The sequence below is a fragment of the Phyllostomus hastatus genome, unplaced genomic scaffold, assembly GCF_019186645.2.
Source record: "Phyllostomus hastatus isolate PE091 unplaced genomic scaffold, TTU_PhHast_1.1 phas_contig_1, whole genome shotgun sequence".
Classification (NCBI taxonomy): Eukaryota; Metazoa; Chordata; class Mammalia; order Chiroptera; family Phyllostomidae; genus Phyllostomus; species Phyllostomus hastatus.
Genome location: NW_025333498.1, coordinates 38,040,915 through 38,062,347, shown reverse-complemented (window position 1 = coordinate 38,062,347; position 21,433 = coordinate 38,040,915). Strand labels below are relative to the sequence as shown.

Below are 21,433 nucleotides of genomic sequence, written 5' to 3'. Positions count from 1 at the left end.
TTTTCATAATGAATAAAAACTTTTTAGATCCTAATCTTTGAGTCATAAGTGACACTTATTATCAAGTTATGAGTTAATTAAACAAAGACTCTGAAACCAAGTTATAAATTAAATGAAAAATTTGGTCATCCCCATAATTCCTTTTAAAAACAGGCCTTTAATTGAAAAGATCCATTTCAATTAATTCATTTGGTAGAAGTTACTTGTTCTCCTGAGATTTGTCTCTTCCTACTGGCGAAAGCCTCAAGTATGAAAAGTGATTAAAAAAAAAAAGTAAAAAAAAAAAAACTGCAAAAATGAACTGTCACAAATGAGACATTGCTGTAATGTATCACAGTTTCCACCTATTGCTAAAACTGCAGAGATATGGTTTAACAGCTGAGGTGTAGTTCTGTCTCAAAATAATCTACATTTATTTTACAACCCAGGTGTTAAGAATTATTATTTTTTAGTATGTATATGGATGAGATGCATAATAAGCCTTTATTCATAAAGATGTATTATCCTTATTCTTCTTTTCCTGCATGAACATTATTTCAAAGTAAAACTCAGACTGGTACAAGAGTAAAGAAAAAAATTAGGAAAAGTTAAATCTACAATAAATTTAGAATTTTCAATTGTATTCATTAAGAAAACATTAAAAAGAACATTACTGTTTCTTAGAAGTCTTAAGAACTACACTTTAAAAATACTACAATAAAAAACATAAGTAAATGTATCATTTATTTTTGGAGAAAATAATTAAAACTAAGGTTTTTCCAATAAAGGGGAGAAATAAAAGTATAGATCATACCATGCATACATGTCACTTACCACATTCTGTACAATCTGGATGTGCTTAACATGTATTCACTGACAACATGAACTTTTGAGATTTAAAAATCACAAACTCTTGCCAATACTGTAAATTCATAAATGTTGAAATAAATACCCTAGAAATAAGTTTAAAAACTGAAGCCTTTGACAGTGTTTACAGATCAACCCAAATGATAAGTACAAATAGTACAGCAAATAAATTGGCATTACTACTAGTTTCCACTTAATTTCTTCATGATATGGCTGTCTGGTGTTGCATTCGTGAAGATACTTCCTACAATCACGTGGGTACCCCAGAGATTATGACGAATCACTTTACAGCAGCCAAGATCGTCAACAGAGAATCCTAAATGTCGATAGCGTTCATCTGTTTCAAAAAGAGTGTTGTTTGTATATGGTCCAAAAAACTGAAGGAAATAAAAAATGATGTATATTCATTAGAAAAAGAAAATGGAGTAATAATTTCATGTAAAAATAAACACATCTTTTAATACTCCAAATATTTACAAATTCAAATAAGGAGTAACAAGGTCATGTGAAATGCTTAAACTGCCCTAACATCTCCTCTCCCCCAATAACTAGGCATTCTGGAAATGTGAAATGAATGATCTAGCCAATTTCATGCAATCTACAATCAAATGCATAATATTACACCAACTTTAGAGATGGGATAAACTGTAGACAATCATCTATGGTTTACCTTATCATTTTTAAGAAAAGGAAACTAAAGTCCAGAGTCAGTTCTCCATTTTTACTCTACACTCTATCCTACTTGACTTTGGTAAGTAATACTATACATTCCTATCTTAAGATTCAAAACAAATTTATCACTATTTTTAATGAAAAAATAAACCCAGAATTTAAAATATAACAATGTGGTTCAGTTATGTTCAAAATATAACTTTATAAATGTTATTTTCTAAGAAGTTAGTTTTCTAATATTTCTCTTACTATCCATATTATCTTAATTAAAAAAATAATTTTCCTTTGTTAAAGAAGCTATTGATAACTAATTTTCACTAACAAAGAGCAAACACACTAATTCAATGTAAATTAAATGAAGATAGAAATGACTTTTTATTATTTTTAATGTAAAAAATTTAAAGTGATGGAGAAATTTAGTGTGAGTGACAGAGGTCTCTCCAAGCTGTGAATATAATTGACTCACAGTATTTCTTTCGGTAAAATTACAAGGTTTTAAAAAAGTCTTAAATGATCTATTTTTACCAAGGTTATAGTTATAAACAATTACACAATAAAAATCATTCTTAATTCAAATTACATAATCTGGCTTTCAAACTTTGTATTTAATTACGTACTGCCAAACCAGATGATGGGTCAATAAAGTCAGCCCAATAGCCTTCGGCTCGAAGAGCATAGCATATTTCCTTAGCACCACTGATGAACTGCATAGAAAAAGACACAAATATGTTCAAGATAGCATTGCTATGCATTTTTATTTTTAATAAAATTTTAAATATTTTTTGCTTCAGCTACATAATTTAATAAGATTAATAGAAAATTAAAACTGATAAATAAGACTGTAAAGTCATTAATATTATTTTAACCATTTTAAAAGATTAATAGTTCATATAACATTTTAAATTCTTTCAAAAAGTCTAAATTGTGTATTTTCTTCTCAATTCTTACTTTAGGAACCATTTCTGATCAGTTCTGTGCTATTAGTTCCTCAATTTATCATGAATTATAAGCTATAGTTTTTATTTTGCAACACTATAGAAATGTTAGAAATAAGGTAAGAAAGAAAAATAAGATATTCATAGTAAAAAGATCCAATTCATTAATTAACTTGAATAAACCATTGCTTAAAAACATATACTTGTTTGTCTGTCCTTCAATAACACAGCTGTCCATTTACAGAGTCATGAAATACTTCTGAAAGGGCACACAGAAATAATAGGATAAATGGACAGATGGGGTACAGGGCTGTACAGGATGCTTACTTTTCATTATATACCCATTTCTTTTGTAGCGTATAATTATTACACACCATATGCATGTACCACCAATTCAAAATCATGGTCTCACCATCCTAATTCCTATGTCTTTATTAGCTTCACCAGAAGCCTAACCAGCGAAAAAGACAGTGATAAACATTACGACCAGATTAGAATGTTAAAAAAAAAAGAGACAAATCAGAAATGTTTAAAAACAAGGGGTCATAGTTCCACTTCCAGTCATAACAGTAATAGGTACCAAACCTGTCACCTGCTGAAAACGATAAAACTGACAAAAATGTATGAGGCAAGTGCTTTTAGACTCTGAACAACAGTCAGACAAAACTGTAATCTTTGACAGAAGGGAAACGGATGAGGTGATCCTCATATTTTCCAGTTGTGTCTGGGGATACCTTTTTGTCACAGGGCAAAGAAGTAGATTCCAAGCAAAAGATGGTGTCACTGAACTGAGGAGGTAGCAAAGAAGAATTACGGACTGCTGAAGCATCTGGACTTTGTGGGTAGGGTACTGGAGAAGAGGAAGATGAGCCAACAGGGCTCCTGGTAGTCTGCAGGGCAATTGACTGGTTTTCTCACCAAGAGCTGAGCTGTGCAGGCATGTGGTGAGATTCTTCGAGGCCCAGCAGAAAGTGCCAGCTGAGAGCTGAATGGTGATACGGGGTTTGTGCAGTGCTAGATAACATGGATTTCTGAGCACCTCTGACTTTAGCTGAGATCCTCAAAAATCAAAGCCTTAGGAATATGGGCCACATCCTTAATAAGAGATTAGTAAACTACAACCAAAAGGCCAAATACAGCTGCTGCCTGTTTGTATAATAAATACAGTTTTATTGGAACATGACCATGACTGTTCACTTATGTACTGTCTGTCGTTGCTTTAACAATACAAGGGTAAAACTGAATAGTTGAGACCCTTTGGCTTACCAAGCCTAACCATGTTTACTCTCTGGCTCTTCACAGAAAAAGTTTGTTGATCCTTGCTTAGAGGTATATAGTTTAAGCTAACTACTTTCTCCAAATGAAAAACATTTAAGATAACACTGTATTCTTTACATTATCTTCATACTTAATATTTATACTTATTGCTATATTTAATTAATCCTCACAATTCCTAAAAATAGGAAAACTATTGAATATGATCAAGAAAAGTCACTAGTATATCAATTTCATGCAGAGATGTGCTATACCCAAAAATTGTAAGAGCAAAAGAATACCATCAAATGTTTATAAAGGTTAATTAAAAGAATCCCAAATTATTACAAAAAGAACCACTTTAAGTATTTCTCTTAAGATTCCTATTCATCAAGAGCAAACACTGACATCTGCTGGAAAAATATGGAATATATTTAAACCACAAAACATAAAATACCTACTTGGATGGTAAAATATATGTGGTTCTAAAATAATTACTAATATATCTAAAATAGAAAAATCTTTTTTCCCCATAGAAAATAAAATAGCTCAGTCATTACAAAATTAAAAGTCATAAGATAAAGCATGCTGCCATCTCAAAGCCCTGAAACTGGTTACAGACAACTGGCTGCTATAATGGGGTTAATATCAAAGTGGGGCAGAATCTCTGATCAAAACTCAGAACTAGTGATGCAATGCACATGCGAGAGCTCTGTAGTGACTAAGTCACAGTGATGGTAAGTATGAATTTTGTAAATATTACCTTGAAAATATTATTCAGTTAATGCCTATTTAAATTTCAACTCTAAATTCGGATTACCTATCAAATCAGAAACACTATCTTATGCCTCTCTGTAATTTCCTTGCTATGTAACATATAACTTGCTCACGAGTGTCATCTACTGCATTAAATTTATCAGCAAAGTGCTACGTGGGACTTTTAAGTACTATAGTCATTATCACAAAATACTGTTAAGTGTGTAAAATATATTTTTAAAAATAAAGAGAACTACCATCCAATCCTAAAGTACACATAATTCCTAACATTATGCGGCATAAAATTATTAAAGGTAATTTTTGAACTATAGTTACCTAAGATTCCTCAGGTAAATTATTCCTAACCTGTTGCACAGGCACAGGAATATTTCTTTCTATCTTGTAGACAACATAATTGATACAACCCAACATCAAAATCTTAAAGAAATAATAATATAATTTATAAATTTCCGACTTTACATTACCTCTTATCATCTCTCAGGTTCTTAAAAATGAAAAGAAATGCTAATAACCAGGGTAAGATAGGGTAAGAGTATATACACTGAGATAACCTTTTTGGTAAGCAAACTGGCACCATTTCTCAAAATTTAAATCATTATATCCTTTAATTCAGTAAGTCTCAATTTAGGAATCTATAGATACAAGTGTGTGCATAAAAATGTATGTACAAATATATTCACTACCTGTAAAAGCAAAAGTTTGGTTTTCAATTTACAAATTACTAAGAAATATTTTAAGTAACTTCAAAAAACTTATGGTTTGCCCATGTAATGTAATACAATGCAGATGTTATAAAAAATGAAATATATTTACTTCATGTTAAAAGGACAGAAAAAAAATGTGGGTATATAGTTTTTTACAATTATTGTACTGTACATAGTTACCATTTACTTTTTGAAGAAGGCTGGTGTAATTTTCATTTTCTATTTGCTATGCTTTAAAGAGAGAGAGATGGAGAGAGAGATGGGTATGAAGAGTTTTCCTTTTTTTAATCCTATTTTTCTAAAACAAACCTAAATTCCAAAAAATTAAGCAAAGTATTAAACAGAATCTTTGTGGTTCAAACTGTGGCATTGTTATTCTTACAAAAGATGTAAGTTCTTTAGTACTGAAATAAGTTAGCAGAAAATAAAGGCTAGAAAAGATACTCAGCATTTTAAAGCACTGATTCATTCCTATTTAAATAAGACCATAACATTAAATTGTCACCAACTGAAAGAATTACCTTTTCTAAGAGTATCTCTCTTTCATTTTCTACCTCCTCACTCCAAATAGTCATATCATTCTTAGTTTTCTGTGTTACAGTCAGAATCATTAGTTTATTGGTGGTCACTTCTGGAAACAGTGATTGAAAATCTATAAATAAAATAAGAATAAAAGTTCCAGGGAGAAAATAATTTGGTTTTTAAAAGAGAAGCAGTGCATAAAAACACTCCTTTAGAAAAGTGATTAAATTACTGTGATACCAAATTAGGTTTATAAATGCATATTTTTTTAAAAAAAGGATGACTTAAACTCCATTTTGGTTCATTTCTGCTCTTGTTGGATGAACTGAAATATTACTGATAGCATAACATCCTATAATTTTCACATAAAGTTTATTATTAAGACTTCTTATGATTACATATCAGCCTATGAAAACATAGCTGTAATAATCACATAAGACTGGAATGACTTCAGGGAAAGCTACAGAAAAAAAGTTACTACAAATTCTACTATTCCTATCTAACAACAGCATGAAGTCAGGGGACATTTGAGTGCCTCTATCTTGGCCATGCAATCATGTCCCTCCAGACACAGTAAAATATTAAGTAAAACAAAAGCATTACAATTCTAATGGAGCACATTATTCAACACATTAAAAAATTAGTGATATTATCTAAAACACATACTTGTAAAAATGCAGAAAAGCACAACATACCTCTTCGCAGCAATTCTGGACATGTTTGGATTACACACTCTACTCTGGCACTTTCAAAGTACGTTTCTGCACTGTTAACTTCCTGTGCAACAGGTGCATCATTACCCTAAGGGGAAAAAGAAATACAAGTAAACAAAATCTGCAGTTCAAATACCTTGCCTGTTATGAACTTGTCTTTTGCAGAAAGATTTAAAAATAATCCTAATCTAACTACTGGTGAGGTAATAGTTTTTTCTTATACACTCAAACTTTTCTCTATGATGAATACGGGATCTGAAAATTGTAAAAAAATATTGAATAGAAAACTAAAATATATAAATATATTGATATAATAGGACTTAATATGAGTAGAAGTTGGCTAAGAAACTAAAATATAGTAATTGTGTCATACAATGTTACCTCATAACATTTTGTGCTAATTATCTTTTCTTTCATTCCGTAATCTGTAAAATGGGGGCAATTATACTAACTTACAAAATAACATGGCTAAATATACATCCTCTCCTACAGGAAGAACTTTGAGGCTTTTATTCAACTGAAATTTACTGGGTGGCTACTATACATCAGACAGTGTAACAAGAACAGCCACTACAGAGGTAACAAAATCCAGTCTTCACTATTAGGTAAATTAGAGTTAGTAGAGTCATAATAGCATGAATGAATAAGTACAATCCAATAGGAAACATGATACAGAGTTATGAAGAAAGTCTTTCAGCAGTACAGATAGGGAAGAAATTTCCTTTGCTGGGAGAAATCAGGAAAAGGTGGAAATCATCATATTTGAGCTACATGTTAATTAATGTATATGTCTGATGGGAAAAAAACAGTTGGAATGTATGTTAGGAATTCAAGAGGAAAATCAGTCGAGGAGGAAAATAACAGTACAAAAAGACTCAATGGTCAAAGAGAATGGTGTACTTAAAGTATGTTGTGAATGGGGTGCAGAGAAAAGCAGGAAGTATTGGGAGGTAAGGTGGGGAAGACAAGGATCATAATTATGGAAAGGTATTTTATGCCACATTAAGAAATTTTGACTTTATAAACAATGAAGAATAGCAAGAAAAGATGTAAGAAGCTAATGCTAGTATTATTGTGCAGATGTATAGAAATAAGAAGCAGGTACATATTAGTAAAGGCCAATTTACAATCCCTTACTGCTTTACACACACTTTCACATTTAATCCTCATAATTGTGTGGGCCAGAGATTATTTTTATTCCCATTTTATATATAAAGAGAAGCTCAAAGAGTAAATTATTTTTTTCAAGCTCAAAAAATTAAGTAAATGGCAGAGCTAATCTTTGAACTTAGACTTATCTTATCTCCATAGTCCATCATACTGCAATACCTCGAGGAATCTAGGTAAGATAAAGTAGCCTGGAACTCTGGCAATATTAGTGAAAATTTAAAAGGGCACAAATAAAGAGTTACTTCAAAAGATAAAGCAATTGAGATTTTATTACTATTTATGGGGGTATGGTAGAGAGAGGAGTTGAGGTTAGCAGTAATAATTTTTATCCTGGGACAGTGGGACAATAGCTAAGTCATTTATATTACTGACAATATGGGAGTAAGGATAGGTTGTGAGAGGGAAAAAAGAACTAATTCAGTATTAGACATGCATAGTCTGGGAACTTGTGAGATATCCAGATAAAATGTTTTGACAGGCAGATAGAAATATATAACCAGAAATGTCAGAAATAGAAATACTAAGTTAGAAATTATAATAACACAGCCTGTGAAAGGAAGCTAAGGGAGTAAGTGACGAGGAAGTAATTTAAATGAAAAGATGAAGATCAGAAATGTATGGGAAATGTTATGTGACTGACAGAGGAGGAGCCAAGACGACTGAGAAGGAATTAACAGAGATAATAAAAGTCAGGGGAGGTCAACTGTATCCCAATTTCAGGCTATCCGACATAACTTGTAATAGTTTTAAGGGGTTGTAGCTTTTAATAATATGATTTTGATTAAAAACAATAAAACTCAGCCTTAAATTATGTAGAAATCTGAAAAATGACAAGATTCAGGGGCTTGACAGAAACTCTGAATTACACATAGCTTTCCACTTGATTGGGCAATGAAGCAATATGAGTTTAAAAATTTATTTAAAAAATCCTTCAGGAATTGTATTTAAAAAGAATTATAAGTTTTTCTTTTTAGACTACTGTATCTGAAGAATTTCAGCGATCTCAAATTTTTAAGTTTTTAAATGGCTAAAGGAGTATAAAATTAGTAGAAATATGGTCCATATACAAATGATAACTGCAATTTATAAAAGCAAAAAACAGGCAATCTGAATTTCTAGTAATAATGAATGCAATATGAAAAACAAAAAAAACGTATTTTGACATGTATAATGCATACTTTTTTGTTCAAATTTTTGAGACAAAAATAAGGATGTGAGCATTATAAATGGGTAGTAGTAATTCCATATCTATGTTTTCAATTCTTGTATTTATTCTTATGCATTAAAAGTGTAACTCTAGAAAGCGATAATGATATCCATACACAAAATAATACCCTGGAATACAATAATTGGTTGTGTTTCTAAATATAAATGAAAAAACTGAATTAAAAAATTAAAACAAAAGGTTTTTTTCCCTGAAAGTTTGGGCCAAAAATGTGGGTATGCATTATACCCAGGAGCACATTATATGTGGCAAAATATGATAAATTTCCAGTAATATAGAAATAAATGAATTATCTATAATTGAGAAAATAAGCAGTTATCAAAAAAGAAATTTTTGAAGAACTATTTAATTACCTAAAAAAGACTGTAATCTCCTGGCTGGCGTAGCTCAGTGAATTGAGCACGGGCTGCAAACCAAAGTGTCGCAGGTTCGATTCCCAGTCAGGGTACATGCCTGGGTTGTAGGCCATGACCCCCAGCAACTGCACATTGATGTTTCTCTCTCTCTCTATCTCCCTCCCTTCCCTCTCTAAAAATAAATAAATAAAATCTTAAAAAAAAAAAGGAAATCATTAAAAAAAAAAAAGACTGTAATCTGAAATTTAAAAATAGCAAATAGTGTATAGAGGAAACGTCAACTTTTAAAATCTGTTTATGTTGTTTTTGTATATACTGGAGTTAAATATTTTCCCTTATTAATCAGAAATTAATATAACATTAATAATTAGAAAAACAGAATATATGATCTTAACAATTTACCTGAAATTCATTCACATATTGTGCCATCACAAACTCATGTCTTTCACTTGATAAAGGTTCTGCTAGAATATCAGGTAAAGTTTTATGAACCTGGCTTTTCTTCTGTGACATGGTCCCATTGATGTGACAATCAAAACCTATGTTCCCAGGAAGCTGGAATCTCTGATCCTGAGGCCCAAATGGTCCCATAACTTCATCAGGCCATACTGTTCGAGAGCCTGAAAAAAAACAAACAAAAAAAATGAATCATATTCTCCTTGACAGTCAGGTGTACTGGTAGACTAAAGGAATAAATGCTCCTTTTAAAATCAGGCATTTTTTCCTAAATGATAGATTTTTGAAATCTGCTTTCCTGTGTTAATATAAACTAGTTTCAAGTTACTTCCTAAATACTAATCAAAGCACCCAGTTGTCAGCTCTCAGGCAAGTCCACTATTTGAAAGAAGGTTTAATAAAGTACTGTAGTCCATATTATATAATGCTTGATAGTCATTAAAAAGAATATAGTAAATCTTCATTGATTGAAGGAAGTCCAAGACATATGACATTAAAAGAAAAAGCTAAGCTACAGAATAACATATGACATTTATTTGACATTCAGAACTTTATGATTTTAAAAATATGTCATTTATATGGCATTCAGAACTTTGTATTTGTTTTTAAATTCAGGAGAAAAAAAGATCTAAAAGGAAACAGCGAACTTAATAAGGGTTACCCTTGGGGAGGAGCATGGAGCTGCTGTCACCTGGTGGCACGGAACTTTAATGTGCTGGGAAAAATCCTGTATGAGCCAACATGACATAACGCCCTGCTTAGTAGCCACATGAGCTGACATGGATTAAAAAGAAGAGACCACATTACTTTATTCACTTTTTAAAAATACCCTAACTTGTAAAAAATTTAAAAAGATCCAGAAAAGAATAAAGTAGAAAACCAAATAAAGAAATATGCAAGAGTAGATTTTTGTTTACAAAAAGGGACAATTGCTGAAGACATCTGTTGGCAATAAAAATATTTTTTAACTCTCTGCCCAGACTGACTAAAAATGGCCATGTCAACATTGCTGCTCCGTCACTAGACTGTGTCACCACATTCCTCTCCTACACCTATGACAAACACCATTCAATAACCACGAAACTCTTCCCTCCTAAATTATGGGACACTGTCTCATAATTCTCAACCTTTTAAGTATTTAAGAATCATTGGAGATAGTGTAAAAATTCAGATTCTGATGCAGAAGGTCTGGAGTTGGGCTCAAGATCCTTCATTTCTTACAAGTTCCCAGATGATACTGATGCTATCAGTCTGAAGACTATCTTGAGTGAGACACTGATGACTGGAGTCAGTTCACCACGTAAAACCTATCAGCTATTTTTGAACAAGATGGGTTTTAAACACTGTCCAGATCTAACTGTCTCTTGAAAGAAAGAAATATCCCATGTTAACAGTGAAGTCGAGCATAATTTCATGCTTACTGGTAATTTAAGTTTTCTCTTCAGGAATAGTCTGTACAACTTTTTAAATTTTTGTTTGTTTTTCTATGGGGTTGTCTTTTTCTTATTGGTTTATAAATTTTTTATATATATTCAGGATATAAACCCTTTACATATTCTGAATGACAAATCTTTCATTTATATTACATGTATGTTTAGTCTTCAGATGAGTAACCAGAGGAGTAACTGCCTTGGAGTTATAAAACCAAGGCAGGAGAACCAGGGAAGGCTTTGCACACCCAAGTAAACATACATCACATTGTTAAGTAATGTGTTGCAAGAAACAAAGATTCTATGCCCAATTCCTTTAGGCTACATTAGGTTAAGTTCCTAAGAACTCTCTCTTAATATTTTAGTGTGCATTATAAACCTCCAAGATAGGAGTGTAGCATATAACATTTCTCAAATTTACCTAATGATATAACTTAATTTTTTTTTAGACCTTGAAAAATTTTCACAGCTTGAGGACTGTTTGGGAACTGCTACTCAAAGTAGTGGGAGATAACTAAAGTTTACCAAGGAAGTAACATAATTAAAATGTCTTAGAATGATTAATACGATAGCGGTGTGCAAGATGGATTAGAAGAAGCAGACTTCGTAGATAGTGGGTAAGTTACTGATTCAATAAACATATACAAGAAGTACCAACTATATTTAGGAAATCCAGCAAAGAATAGCAAAAGTAGTGACAGTTCAATAGGATTAAGGTATTTGTTTAGGGGAGGACTGTATGTGTTGAAGATAGAAAGAAACTACATCACATAAACAAAAGCAAAAACAAAAACCACATGATCATATCAATAGATGCAGAAAAAGCATTTAATAAGGTACAGTACTCATTTACGATAAAAACACTCGGCAAAGTGGGAATAGAGGGAGCATTCCTCAACATAATAAAGGCCATATATGAGAGACCTACTGCCAACATCATTCTCAATGGGCAAAAATTAAAATCTTTTCCACTAAGATCAGGAACAAGACAAGACTGTTCACTTTCACCACTTCTATTCAATATAGTACTGGAAGTTTTAGCCACAGCAATAAGACAGGAAAAAGAAATAAAAGGCATCCAAATCGGAAAGGAGGAAACAAAACTGTCACTGTTTGCAGATGACATGACAGTGTACATAGAAAATCCTATAGACTCCACCAAAAAACTGCTTGACCTAATAAATGAATTTGGCAAAACAGCGGGATACAAAGTCAATATCCAGAAATCAAAGGCATTTCTGTACACCGACAATGAAACAGCAGAAGCAGAGATCCAAGAAAAAATCCCATTTGAAATAGCAAAAAGAAAAATAAAATATCTAGGAATAAACCTAACCAAAGAGGTAAAAGACCTGTATTCAGAAAACTACATAACACTCAGGAAAGAAATCAAGGAAGACACAAACAAATGGAAGCATATACCGTGTTCATGGATTGGAAGAATTAATATCATCAAAATGTCCATACTACCCAAAGCAGTTTACACATTCAATGCAATTCCTATTAAAGTACCAATGGCATATTTCACAGACATAGAACAAACACTTCAAAAATTTATATGGAATCATAAATGACCCCGAATAGCTGCTGCAATTTTGAGAAAGAAGAGTAAAGTAGGAGGGATCACAATACCTGACACTAAACTATACTACAAGGCCACTGTAATCAAAACAGCCTGGTACTGGCATAAAAACAGGCACATAGACCAATGGAACTGAACAGAGAGCCCAGAAATAAACCCAAGCCTCTATGGTCAATTAATATTTGACAAAGGAGGCAGCAACATAAAATGGAGTAAAAATAGCCTCTTCAACAAATGGTGCTGGGAGAACTGGACAGCCACGTGCAGAAAAATGAAACTAGAGCACCAACTTACACCATCTACAAAAATAAATTCAAGGTGGATAAAAGACTTAAATATAAACCGTGACACCATTAAAGTCCTAGAGGAGACCGTAGGTAGGAAAATCTCAGATATTTCACGCAGAAACTTTTTTACTGACTTGTCCCCTAGAGCAAGGGACATAAAGGAAAGAATAAACAAATGGGACCTCATCAAAATTAAAAGCTTCTGCACAGCTAAAGAAAACAGTATCAAAATGAAAAGAGAACCAACTGTATGGGAAAACATATTTGCCAATGATACTTCAGACAAGGGTTTAATTTCCAAAATATATAAAGAACTTACACGACTGCACTCTAAGAAGACAAGGAATCCAATTAAAAAATGGGCAAAGGACTTGAACAGACACTTCTCCAAGCAGGACACACAGAAAATCCAAAGACACATGAAACGATGTTCAATATCGCTAGCTATCAGAGAGATGCAAATTAAACCCACAATGAGATACCACTTCACACCAGTCAGAATGGCCATCATAAACAAAGCAACAAACAACAAGTGTTGGAGAGGTTGTGGAGAAAAGGGGTCCCTAGTGCACTGTTGGTGGGACTGCAGACTGGTACAACCACTATGGAAAGCAGTATGGAACTTCCTCAGAAAACTAAAAAATGGATCTGCCTTTTGACCCTGCAATTCCACTGCTGGGTCTCTATCCTAAGAACACTAAAACACCAGTCCAAAAGAACCTATGCATCCCAATGTTCATAGCAGTACAATTTACAATAGCTAGATGCTGGAAGCAACCAAGATGTCCATCAGTAAATGAATGGATCAAAAAACTATGGTACATTTACAGGATGGAATTCTATGCAGCAGAGAGAAAGAAGGAGCTCCTACCCTTTGCAACAGCTTGGATGGAGTTGGAAAACGTTATGCTAAGCGAAACAAGCCAGGCAGTGAAAGACAAATACCATATGATCTCACCTTTAACAGGAACCTGAACAAAACAAAGAAAAAAGCAAAATATAACCAAAGACACTGAAATAGAGGACAGGCTGACAGTGACCACAGGGGAGAGAAGAAGGAATTTCAGGGGACAATGGGAAGTGTTCACGGGAACAAATTTAAAGGACACAAGGACAAAAACTAGGGGGAGGGTGGTATTGGGAGGGAAGTGGGGAGGGTTGGGAGGGGGGTTGGATTGGGAGTAAAAGGGAGAAAACTGTACTTCAACAATGATTAAAATAAAAAAAAGAAAGAAACTAAAGTTGAAGAAAGTAAGCTTCATTCTTTCTTTTAATATTGTAGCTTTCTGATATAAGTATTTATGCAGAACTTTTGAGTCTATATTCAATAGGGTAAACTCAACTTTAGAAAATCTGTAAGACCTCAAGTAGAAATAAAGAAAACACAATTCAAAATGTTTTGGAAAAATTTGAAGTAAAGCAGTAAGTTTTACTCACATATATCCGGAGGTGCAGTGGCCACATGAGACTCATCAGAACCTGAAGATCCAGCAGTTGAAAAGGCTTTGGGATTGACAACCCTTTTCACTAAAGAATAAAATCCTGGGAGATAGGAAACCAACCTTGCTCTGTTACAGAGCACCTAAAAATAACACAAAACTTTAAATTACTTTTTATGGATATGAATATTATACTTACACACAGACCACCTCTGGCAAATCATCACACTGCAATATATCTTTTAAAATCCATATTTATTCTGCTACTGAATACCTACCTTATGACAAGCATTATGTATATTTATAACTTAAAAAAAAAACACAAATATAAAAAACAAACAAGCAATAAGTTATTTGGATAAAAGTGTATTGCTTTTCCAATAAAGGCCAGAATAAGAGTGCCACACTAGAGAGAACGGGAACCTCTAAAAATTGCCCAAAGTAGCAGCACTAAAAAGGTAGCCCAATAAGATTCTTCTATTCTCAAAACACGGAACTTTGAAAACCTTTCCTATGATCAAAACTTGTTTATTTTCTAACTCTTCTTTTCTTTTACTGCTATAAATTGTGCGAATTATCTCCCATGCCATCTTTCCTGCTGGTTTTATGGCAATGTCCACTTTCTTTATTTTAGCACATACCTATGTGGTACAGTTTCTGCTCCTAAGGTCATTTTCTAGACTCTGACTTGTTACAATGAATGAGTGTGTAAATGCATAAACTTTTAGCAAAATACCTAGGTGACAATAATTTAATGCAGGGTCTGGGGAAACTACAGTCAAATACAGTCTGCTGTTTTATTGTAACTGTTACACCCATTTATTTATGTATTATCTATGGCTGCTTTCACACTATAACTAGAGTTAAGTAGTTGCACAAACTCTATGGCCCACAAGCCTAAACTATTTACTATATAGCCCTTTACATTTAAAAAAAATTGCCAACTCTTACTTTAGTGAAAAAGGAACAAATATGTCCTCTGTAAAATGCTAAAGATATAAAATTAAAAAATCCTTGAAGCAGTAGACAAAGAGTTTCAGTATTTGTAGAAATAGTACAAATTTGCTGGAGAAAGTGACATTTCAGTGAGTGACTTTCAGAAACAAAGGCATGAACCCATAAAGGTATATTCAGTGAGTGACAAGCTTAGTGAGGGAGGGTATAAGGAGTGCAGTTAAAAACAATCCAGAAAGTTAACTTGTAGGCAACTATAAAAGATTTTGTATTTGACACAGTAAAGGGCCTGTTACATCAAGGAAATAAATCAGAATTTTATTCTGTAGGCATGGAATAGAGTAAACTGATAAAAATATGGGATATTTTTAGGAATGTATCATTAAGAGCAGCACAGACAATGATTGGAGTGGGGTTAGAGAGGTGGTATGAAAACTAGTTATCAGGATGCTGAAATAGTGTAGCCATTTGATATGTTAGAATGAATCATTTTTTCCCTTTCAGATACTATCATGAAATCCAGCCCATCTGTTCTTTCTTACTTTATTTCTCACGATAAGTATAAGAGAACGTCTTAACTGGTATTACTATCTCTCTGGCATAATTTAATTATTTTACCCTCCCTTTCCTTACTCCACTCTTTAGTCACATGAAAATATCTACCTCACATTTCTCATATTTCTCTGCCTTCTTTTAGACTGTCAAAAGTTTTTTTCTCCTCCCCCTGCTAACATGCCCCTTCAACACTCTAAGCCTTAAATACTCCAACTCATTCTTAAAGACCTGGAATTGAACCTCCTTTATGTGCCTCCTAAGTGTGAGGCATGTTTCTAAAACATTCTGCCCACCTGAAAATTTAGGCATCCTCCCTTGGGTCTGTACCCAACCTGCCCAAAGAGACAAATTGGTAATTATTAGGCTTTTTACCTATTAGACAAACTTGAACTTTTAGGTGTTTCTATAATACTATAAATTTACCTTTACAATTGAGGACATTTAACAGATTGACTATGCCTCAGGATCTAAAAAAGCAATTTAAAATTTTAAATTTCAAAAATATTTGAACAAAGCTTCAAAATAATAAGAGGCTCAGTAAGAGATTAGTTGAAAGGAGCAATATTAAATAATCAAAAGTGTTAGTTACTTTGGGCCAGGTCTTGTGCTAAGTGCTTTACATGTACTGTTTTACTTAATTTTAACAATTCTATATACAATTATCTACATTAGTTTAAGTATGATTATTAAAATATTATGTGTGATCCTTCACATTCACACTGCTTCACAAGCAAAAACAAATGGAAAAGATTATTGAAATTATTTTAGAAATTGCCTAATATTATTAGCAATTATTTTAAAGATTTTATTTATTTATTTTTAGAGAGGAGAAGCGAGGGAGAAAGAGAAGGAGAGAAACATCAATGTCCAGTTATCTCTTACTGGCCCCCTACTGGGGACCTAGCCTACAACCCAGGCATGTGCCCATAGCGGGAGCCCAACCGATGACCCTTTGGTTTGTAGGCTGGTGCTCAATCCACTGAACCACTTCAGCCAGGGCTAACAATTGTTTTAGCCTCTAACTATCAAGGCCAGCAGATTCTATTCTGATTTTTCTTGATGGTAAACTTTTAACAAGTTATATAATAAAATGTGAGTTTTGTTTCTAGCCTAAGCAAATCTAATTACCAAATTTCATTTTATTGGCAAAATAAACCAGTATTTAATTTGTCCACTGAAAGACACAGCTGATGACAGTACTAGCTTGTTTCAAATGTCTACTCTTTAACCTGTATGATTCTCAAATCTTCTATTGTGGAACTAAAATATTTTGTGCAAACTTGATAGATTTTATGACATTGGGTCAGCTGGTGAATATAATAATTAAAAAGTTCTAGCCAATAAAATAGCCCCAAAATTAAAATAGCCTGTTTATTTTAGTTTTAGGATATGTATGTATTTTATACATGACTAACTTCAAGTAAACCTAGGACTCTAGACTTGTGAAGATGACAATCTATTAAGATTTAACTTGATCTCTACCAAAGACTGAAATCTGGTCATCTAGGAAACACATCTGTACACATACACAGACATTTTTGTGTGGTCCATAGTGCTACAAGAAATTTTAATTGGATAACATTGAGAAAATGTGAGATTTCACACAAAAGGTTCAGAGTTTTGGCTGTTTTTGAAGATCTGGAAGCATTGGACTAACATTCCCAAAAGGCATTAATTAGCAACAAATCACTGTAGGTAAGGAAAACCTGCTCCCTTTATATAAGAAATGGGCATTTCAGTTTGTCAAAATCCCCACCAAGGCCCCTTAAAATATAACCTGTCTAGCCACTGAAGTATGGCCATTTATGATCCTTGCTATGTATGCTAACTAAATTGTTGAAGACACACATATCTGCATATTTCATTACTAACACCCATTCAGCATTTACAATGCATATAAACTAACATAAATTTTTGAAAGTATATTTGAATATTAAAAGTAAATTTTATTTAATATGACCTTTTTTCTAACAATTAGAGGATTTCTAAAGTAGCTTTCAAATTATTTCTCCTACTGAACTAATTTATAAAGCCAGGTCAAATATTAGCAGTCTATTGCAATTAATGTCTCTCCCCTTGAAAGTACCACATGCTTCTTTACAATGTTCCCCTTCTGCGGTTATGGCTGGGTAAAAATTCACCTTAAAATGTGGCCACGACCAGTGGTCTACTTTTATAACTTGTCCCTGTAGCCACTTCATTAGACTCCTACTTAATATACCAGGTTCAATTACAGAAATACCGTACTATGCTGGGCAACTGTCACCATACTAATCTTCCTAACACACAGCTCTGACTAAATCACCATGGTTTAAAGAATGAAGTCTAAATTACTGAGTTTGGCATTCAAGACTCTCTATTACTTGATCAGAATTCCACAAACCAAAGTTATTTCCAGTAGTTACATTCACGTATCTTATACTCAGGAAGACAAAACTGGCTTCTTGATTTTTGAAAGTGGGGTGTCTTTGAATATACCTCCTGTTCTTCTCATCTAAACCTTAGAGTATCTAATTCTCATTTTTCTTTCAAACTCAAATTAAATGCTTCTCAGACTAAGTGATCCCAAGCCCCTATTTTCCCCTCTCCACAAAGCTGAAACTGCACTGTACCTTTGTGTAGCTTAAAAAAAAAATTACTTCCTACTTTTACTGTAGCTGTTTTCATTTACATCTTATGTCCCCTACTATACGATCTCCTTATGCTAGGATGTGTCTGGTTAATCACTAGGAAGTTATAGCCAATAAATATCTCTGGCTCTTATTTTGTAGGATTTGGAACGTTATTTGCTATACTAAAACTGCTGCAAAACTTTCAGTTTAGCTAACAAAGAAATAAAAAAAGGCTTAAAATAGATTCTAAATATTTACTGAAATGTCTTTTTAAAAATATTGAAAGGGTGCTGGCTTTGAATGTACTTCTAAAACTGAAATTGTGGAAATAAGTACACATCTATTAAAAAGAATGTGTTCAAACTATTTTCCAAGCTTACCAACAGTAATTTCGCACCCCTTGCTGCCCTTGACAGTTCCGATACATTAAGTCAGAGATTTTCAACCCTTTTCATCTCATGGCACACATAAACTAATTATTAAAATTCTACAGCACACCAAAAAATGTATTTTTTGCTGATCGGACTAAAAAAGGATAAGTACCACTTTTCTTCCTTCACAACCAACAGCTATTGTTGTGTCAGCTATTGTAATTTTTTTAAAATTTGACAATCTACGGGAAAAGAGGTTCTCTTCCCCTGACTAAACAGCATATTGCATGTTTTAAAAATTCTTGCGGCACACCTGTTGAAAATCGTTGCACTAAAGTCTAAACAGGAAAAACATTATGGCAATACCATCACAAACCCGTCCCTCCAGCATTTCCTAACAGGTTCCCAAACTAGTATTTTACTATACTGCCTCTTAAGAGACTAATTTACTCACATTGGCCATTTCTAGAGGAGAGGGCAGAAGCAAAATATTTTTCTTTTCGTAGTTACTTACTCCTGGAAGAAGACAAAACAAAAGAGGCTAGTGACGGATTAAGCTTTAACAAAAGAAAGCTCGGGGACGTCAACTTTCTCCTACTGGTGTCCCTCGACGACGACAGGACCGAAGTCCAAGCTCTGCCCCTAATCCGAGGAGGCCCGAACTCGCCCCCAACCCCTACCGGGCAGAGCACCCAGCCCAGCTCCAAACTCCGGGCAGCTCCAAACTCCGGGTGTGTGCCCGCTGAAAACAACTCGGACTAGATCAGGGAGGGAAATGGGGAGCGGCGGCCAGGACAGAGTCCACAGGGTCCAGGTATTTCAACACAAGTCAGGGCTGCCTGACAACAGCTCCAAATAAAGGTTCGAGTTGAACGAAAGAATGAGGAAGCGAAAAAAACCTGAAGCCAGAGTGACAGGATGACTGGGGACAGAGACATGGCCCTGTGGGAATAGGGGCAATATCCAGAGCTGTAGCCCGAAAATGGGCGAACTTGCAGGGGCTATCGCGGGCGGAAACTATCCATACCAGTCACCACCGCCACCTCCAGCTGTCCAAGAACCCGACTCCTCCGGCCGCGATAATGGCGACAGCCACGGCAGCGACCGTGGGGCCTACGCCGGCAGTGACCAGGCTGAAGAAGTTGCTTCCGAGAGCATCGATGGGAACGACCGTCGAACTGACGATGCGCACGCGCACAGTAGGCGCAAGAAGAGCCGAGGGTGTGGGAGGAGAAAACGCGGGGCGAGGATGACTTGGGTGAATGGTGGGCTCCTGACCTGGCTTAGGCTGTTATTTCATTTCATTCATTATTTTATTTCTATTTCGTAGGTTTCCCTAACCCCAAGATTTTCTTACTGACCCCCCAGACTGTACAGGCTTCTTTGTATCTTAGTTTATTACTAATGACTCACTGTTCTTGAGTACAGGGCACTTCTGTTTTTCTTTATGTATCAGCCTTGACTCATATATACTATTTAATTTTTATTTATCAATTTTATTTTTTAAATTAACTGAGGCCATAATTTATTCATACTTATATTACAGTTGTGTCATATTGGACAAGTTACTTAGTCTCTTTATGCTTTTAGTTTTCTTAATTCTAAAACAGGAAAAATAATAGCGCCCAGCTCATAGACGGTTTGTGATGATTAAATCAGTTGATATATAGCTAATACTTCTATAGTAATATGCAAGCATTTGCGTGCACACAAGCACACACAGCCACACAGCACAGAGTTTGGGGGTCAAAGAGGGGCTGTGAAAAGAGCCACTGATCTGTGTTGAAGTTACTTACAACTCATTATTTTTATGCCTCACGATTTCTCTTTCGATTTGGACGTACTTGCCCAGGTTATATAACAAGATTTCTGGTTCAGTGATGATTGTAAGCTTTGTGAGATCTGGAGCCATGAGCATTCATATTTGCCTTATCAGGTACAAGTGGGAGTTAAAAGGAGTCAGTGAGCAAAGGTATGGCTGGAGGCTGTTAGGAATGACTTCATAGCAGAGGCAATGCTTGAACTGTGTTTGGAAAGGTGAGTAGGTATTTGTTTGAATGGCAGGAAACAATGTAGAGGACATTTCAGGCAAAGAAAGCAGTGTGAATTGAGATACAGGGAACCCAAAACACAATGGGCAGTTGGGGAGACCCACCAGTAATCAAGAGATTAAGTTGAAGGTTAACAGGGGCCAGATCATAGCAGCCATTAGCGCTAAGGTAGATGTAATCCCTGAAGCACCAAGAAGCAACTGGGCAGACTTAAGCAGAATCATGGCGTTATCAGATTTGTGTCTTGGGAAAACCCTTTGGCTTCAGTGTGTAGGATAGATTGGAAGGGTGTGGGATAGGAATTTGGTCAACTGAACAGGAAACTATTGCTCTGTCTATGAGAAAGAACACGAGAGCCTGAACTAAGGGCAGGAGAACATTGAAGAATCAACATGGTGTAGCTACCCATATGTTGCAGGTAAGGAAAAGGGGACAAGTTGAAGATGATCCTAAGTTTCTGACTTCATATAATTGGTGAATGGAGCGGCTTTTGCTGAGATTGGGAATCCAATAATATTTATA

The 21,433-nt window shown here is 34.3% G+C and overlaps 1 protein-coding gene across 2 annotated transcripts; it reads right to left on the bottom strand.

The window, feature by feature from the left end:
- Positions 1-706: 706 nt before the first annotated feature.
- Positions 707-20,016, bottom strand: MMADHC (metabolism of cobalamin associated D). Of its 2 annotated transcripts, none has more exons than XM_045847077.1 (8): positions 19,888-20,016; positions 19,315-19,376; positions 14,367-14,511; positions 9,577-9,794; positions 6,406-6,511; positions 5,710-5,840; positions 2,136-2,222; positions 707-1,223 (listed from the first exon to the last, which is right to left on the bottom strand). In XM_045847077.1, the coding sequence occupies exons 2-8, from the start codon at positions 19,321-19,323 to the stop codon at positions 1,029-1,031; spliced, it is 891 nt and encodes a 296-aa protein (XP_045703033.1). In that variant the 5' UTR covers positions 19,324-19,376; positions 19,888-20,016; the 3' UTR covers positions 707-1,028. The 2 variants fall into 2 exon arrangements, with proteins under 2 accessions (XP_045703033.1, XP_045703116.1); XM_045847160.1 differs by having other exon boundaries at positions 9,667-9,794.
- Positions 20,017-21,433: the final 1,417 nt, after the last annotated feature.

Excerpts from the sequence above, each read along its gene's own strand:
- MMADHC (XM_045847077.1), bottom strand. Across the intron at positions 5,841-6,405 it reads TCCAGAATTGCTGCGAAGAG|ATTTTCAATCACTGTTTCCA; the intron begins GTATGTTGTGCT and ends TTTTATTTATAG. Across the intron at positions 2,223-5,709 it reads GAGAGATACTCTTAGAAAAG|TTCATCAGTGGTGCTAAGGA; the intron begins GTAATTCTTTCA and ends TTTTCTATGCAG.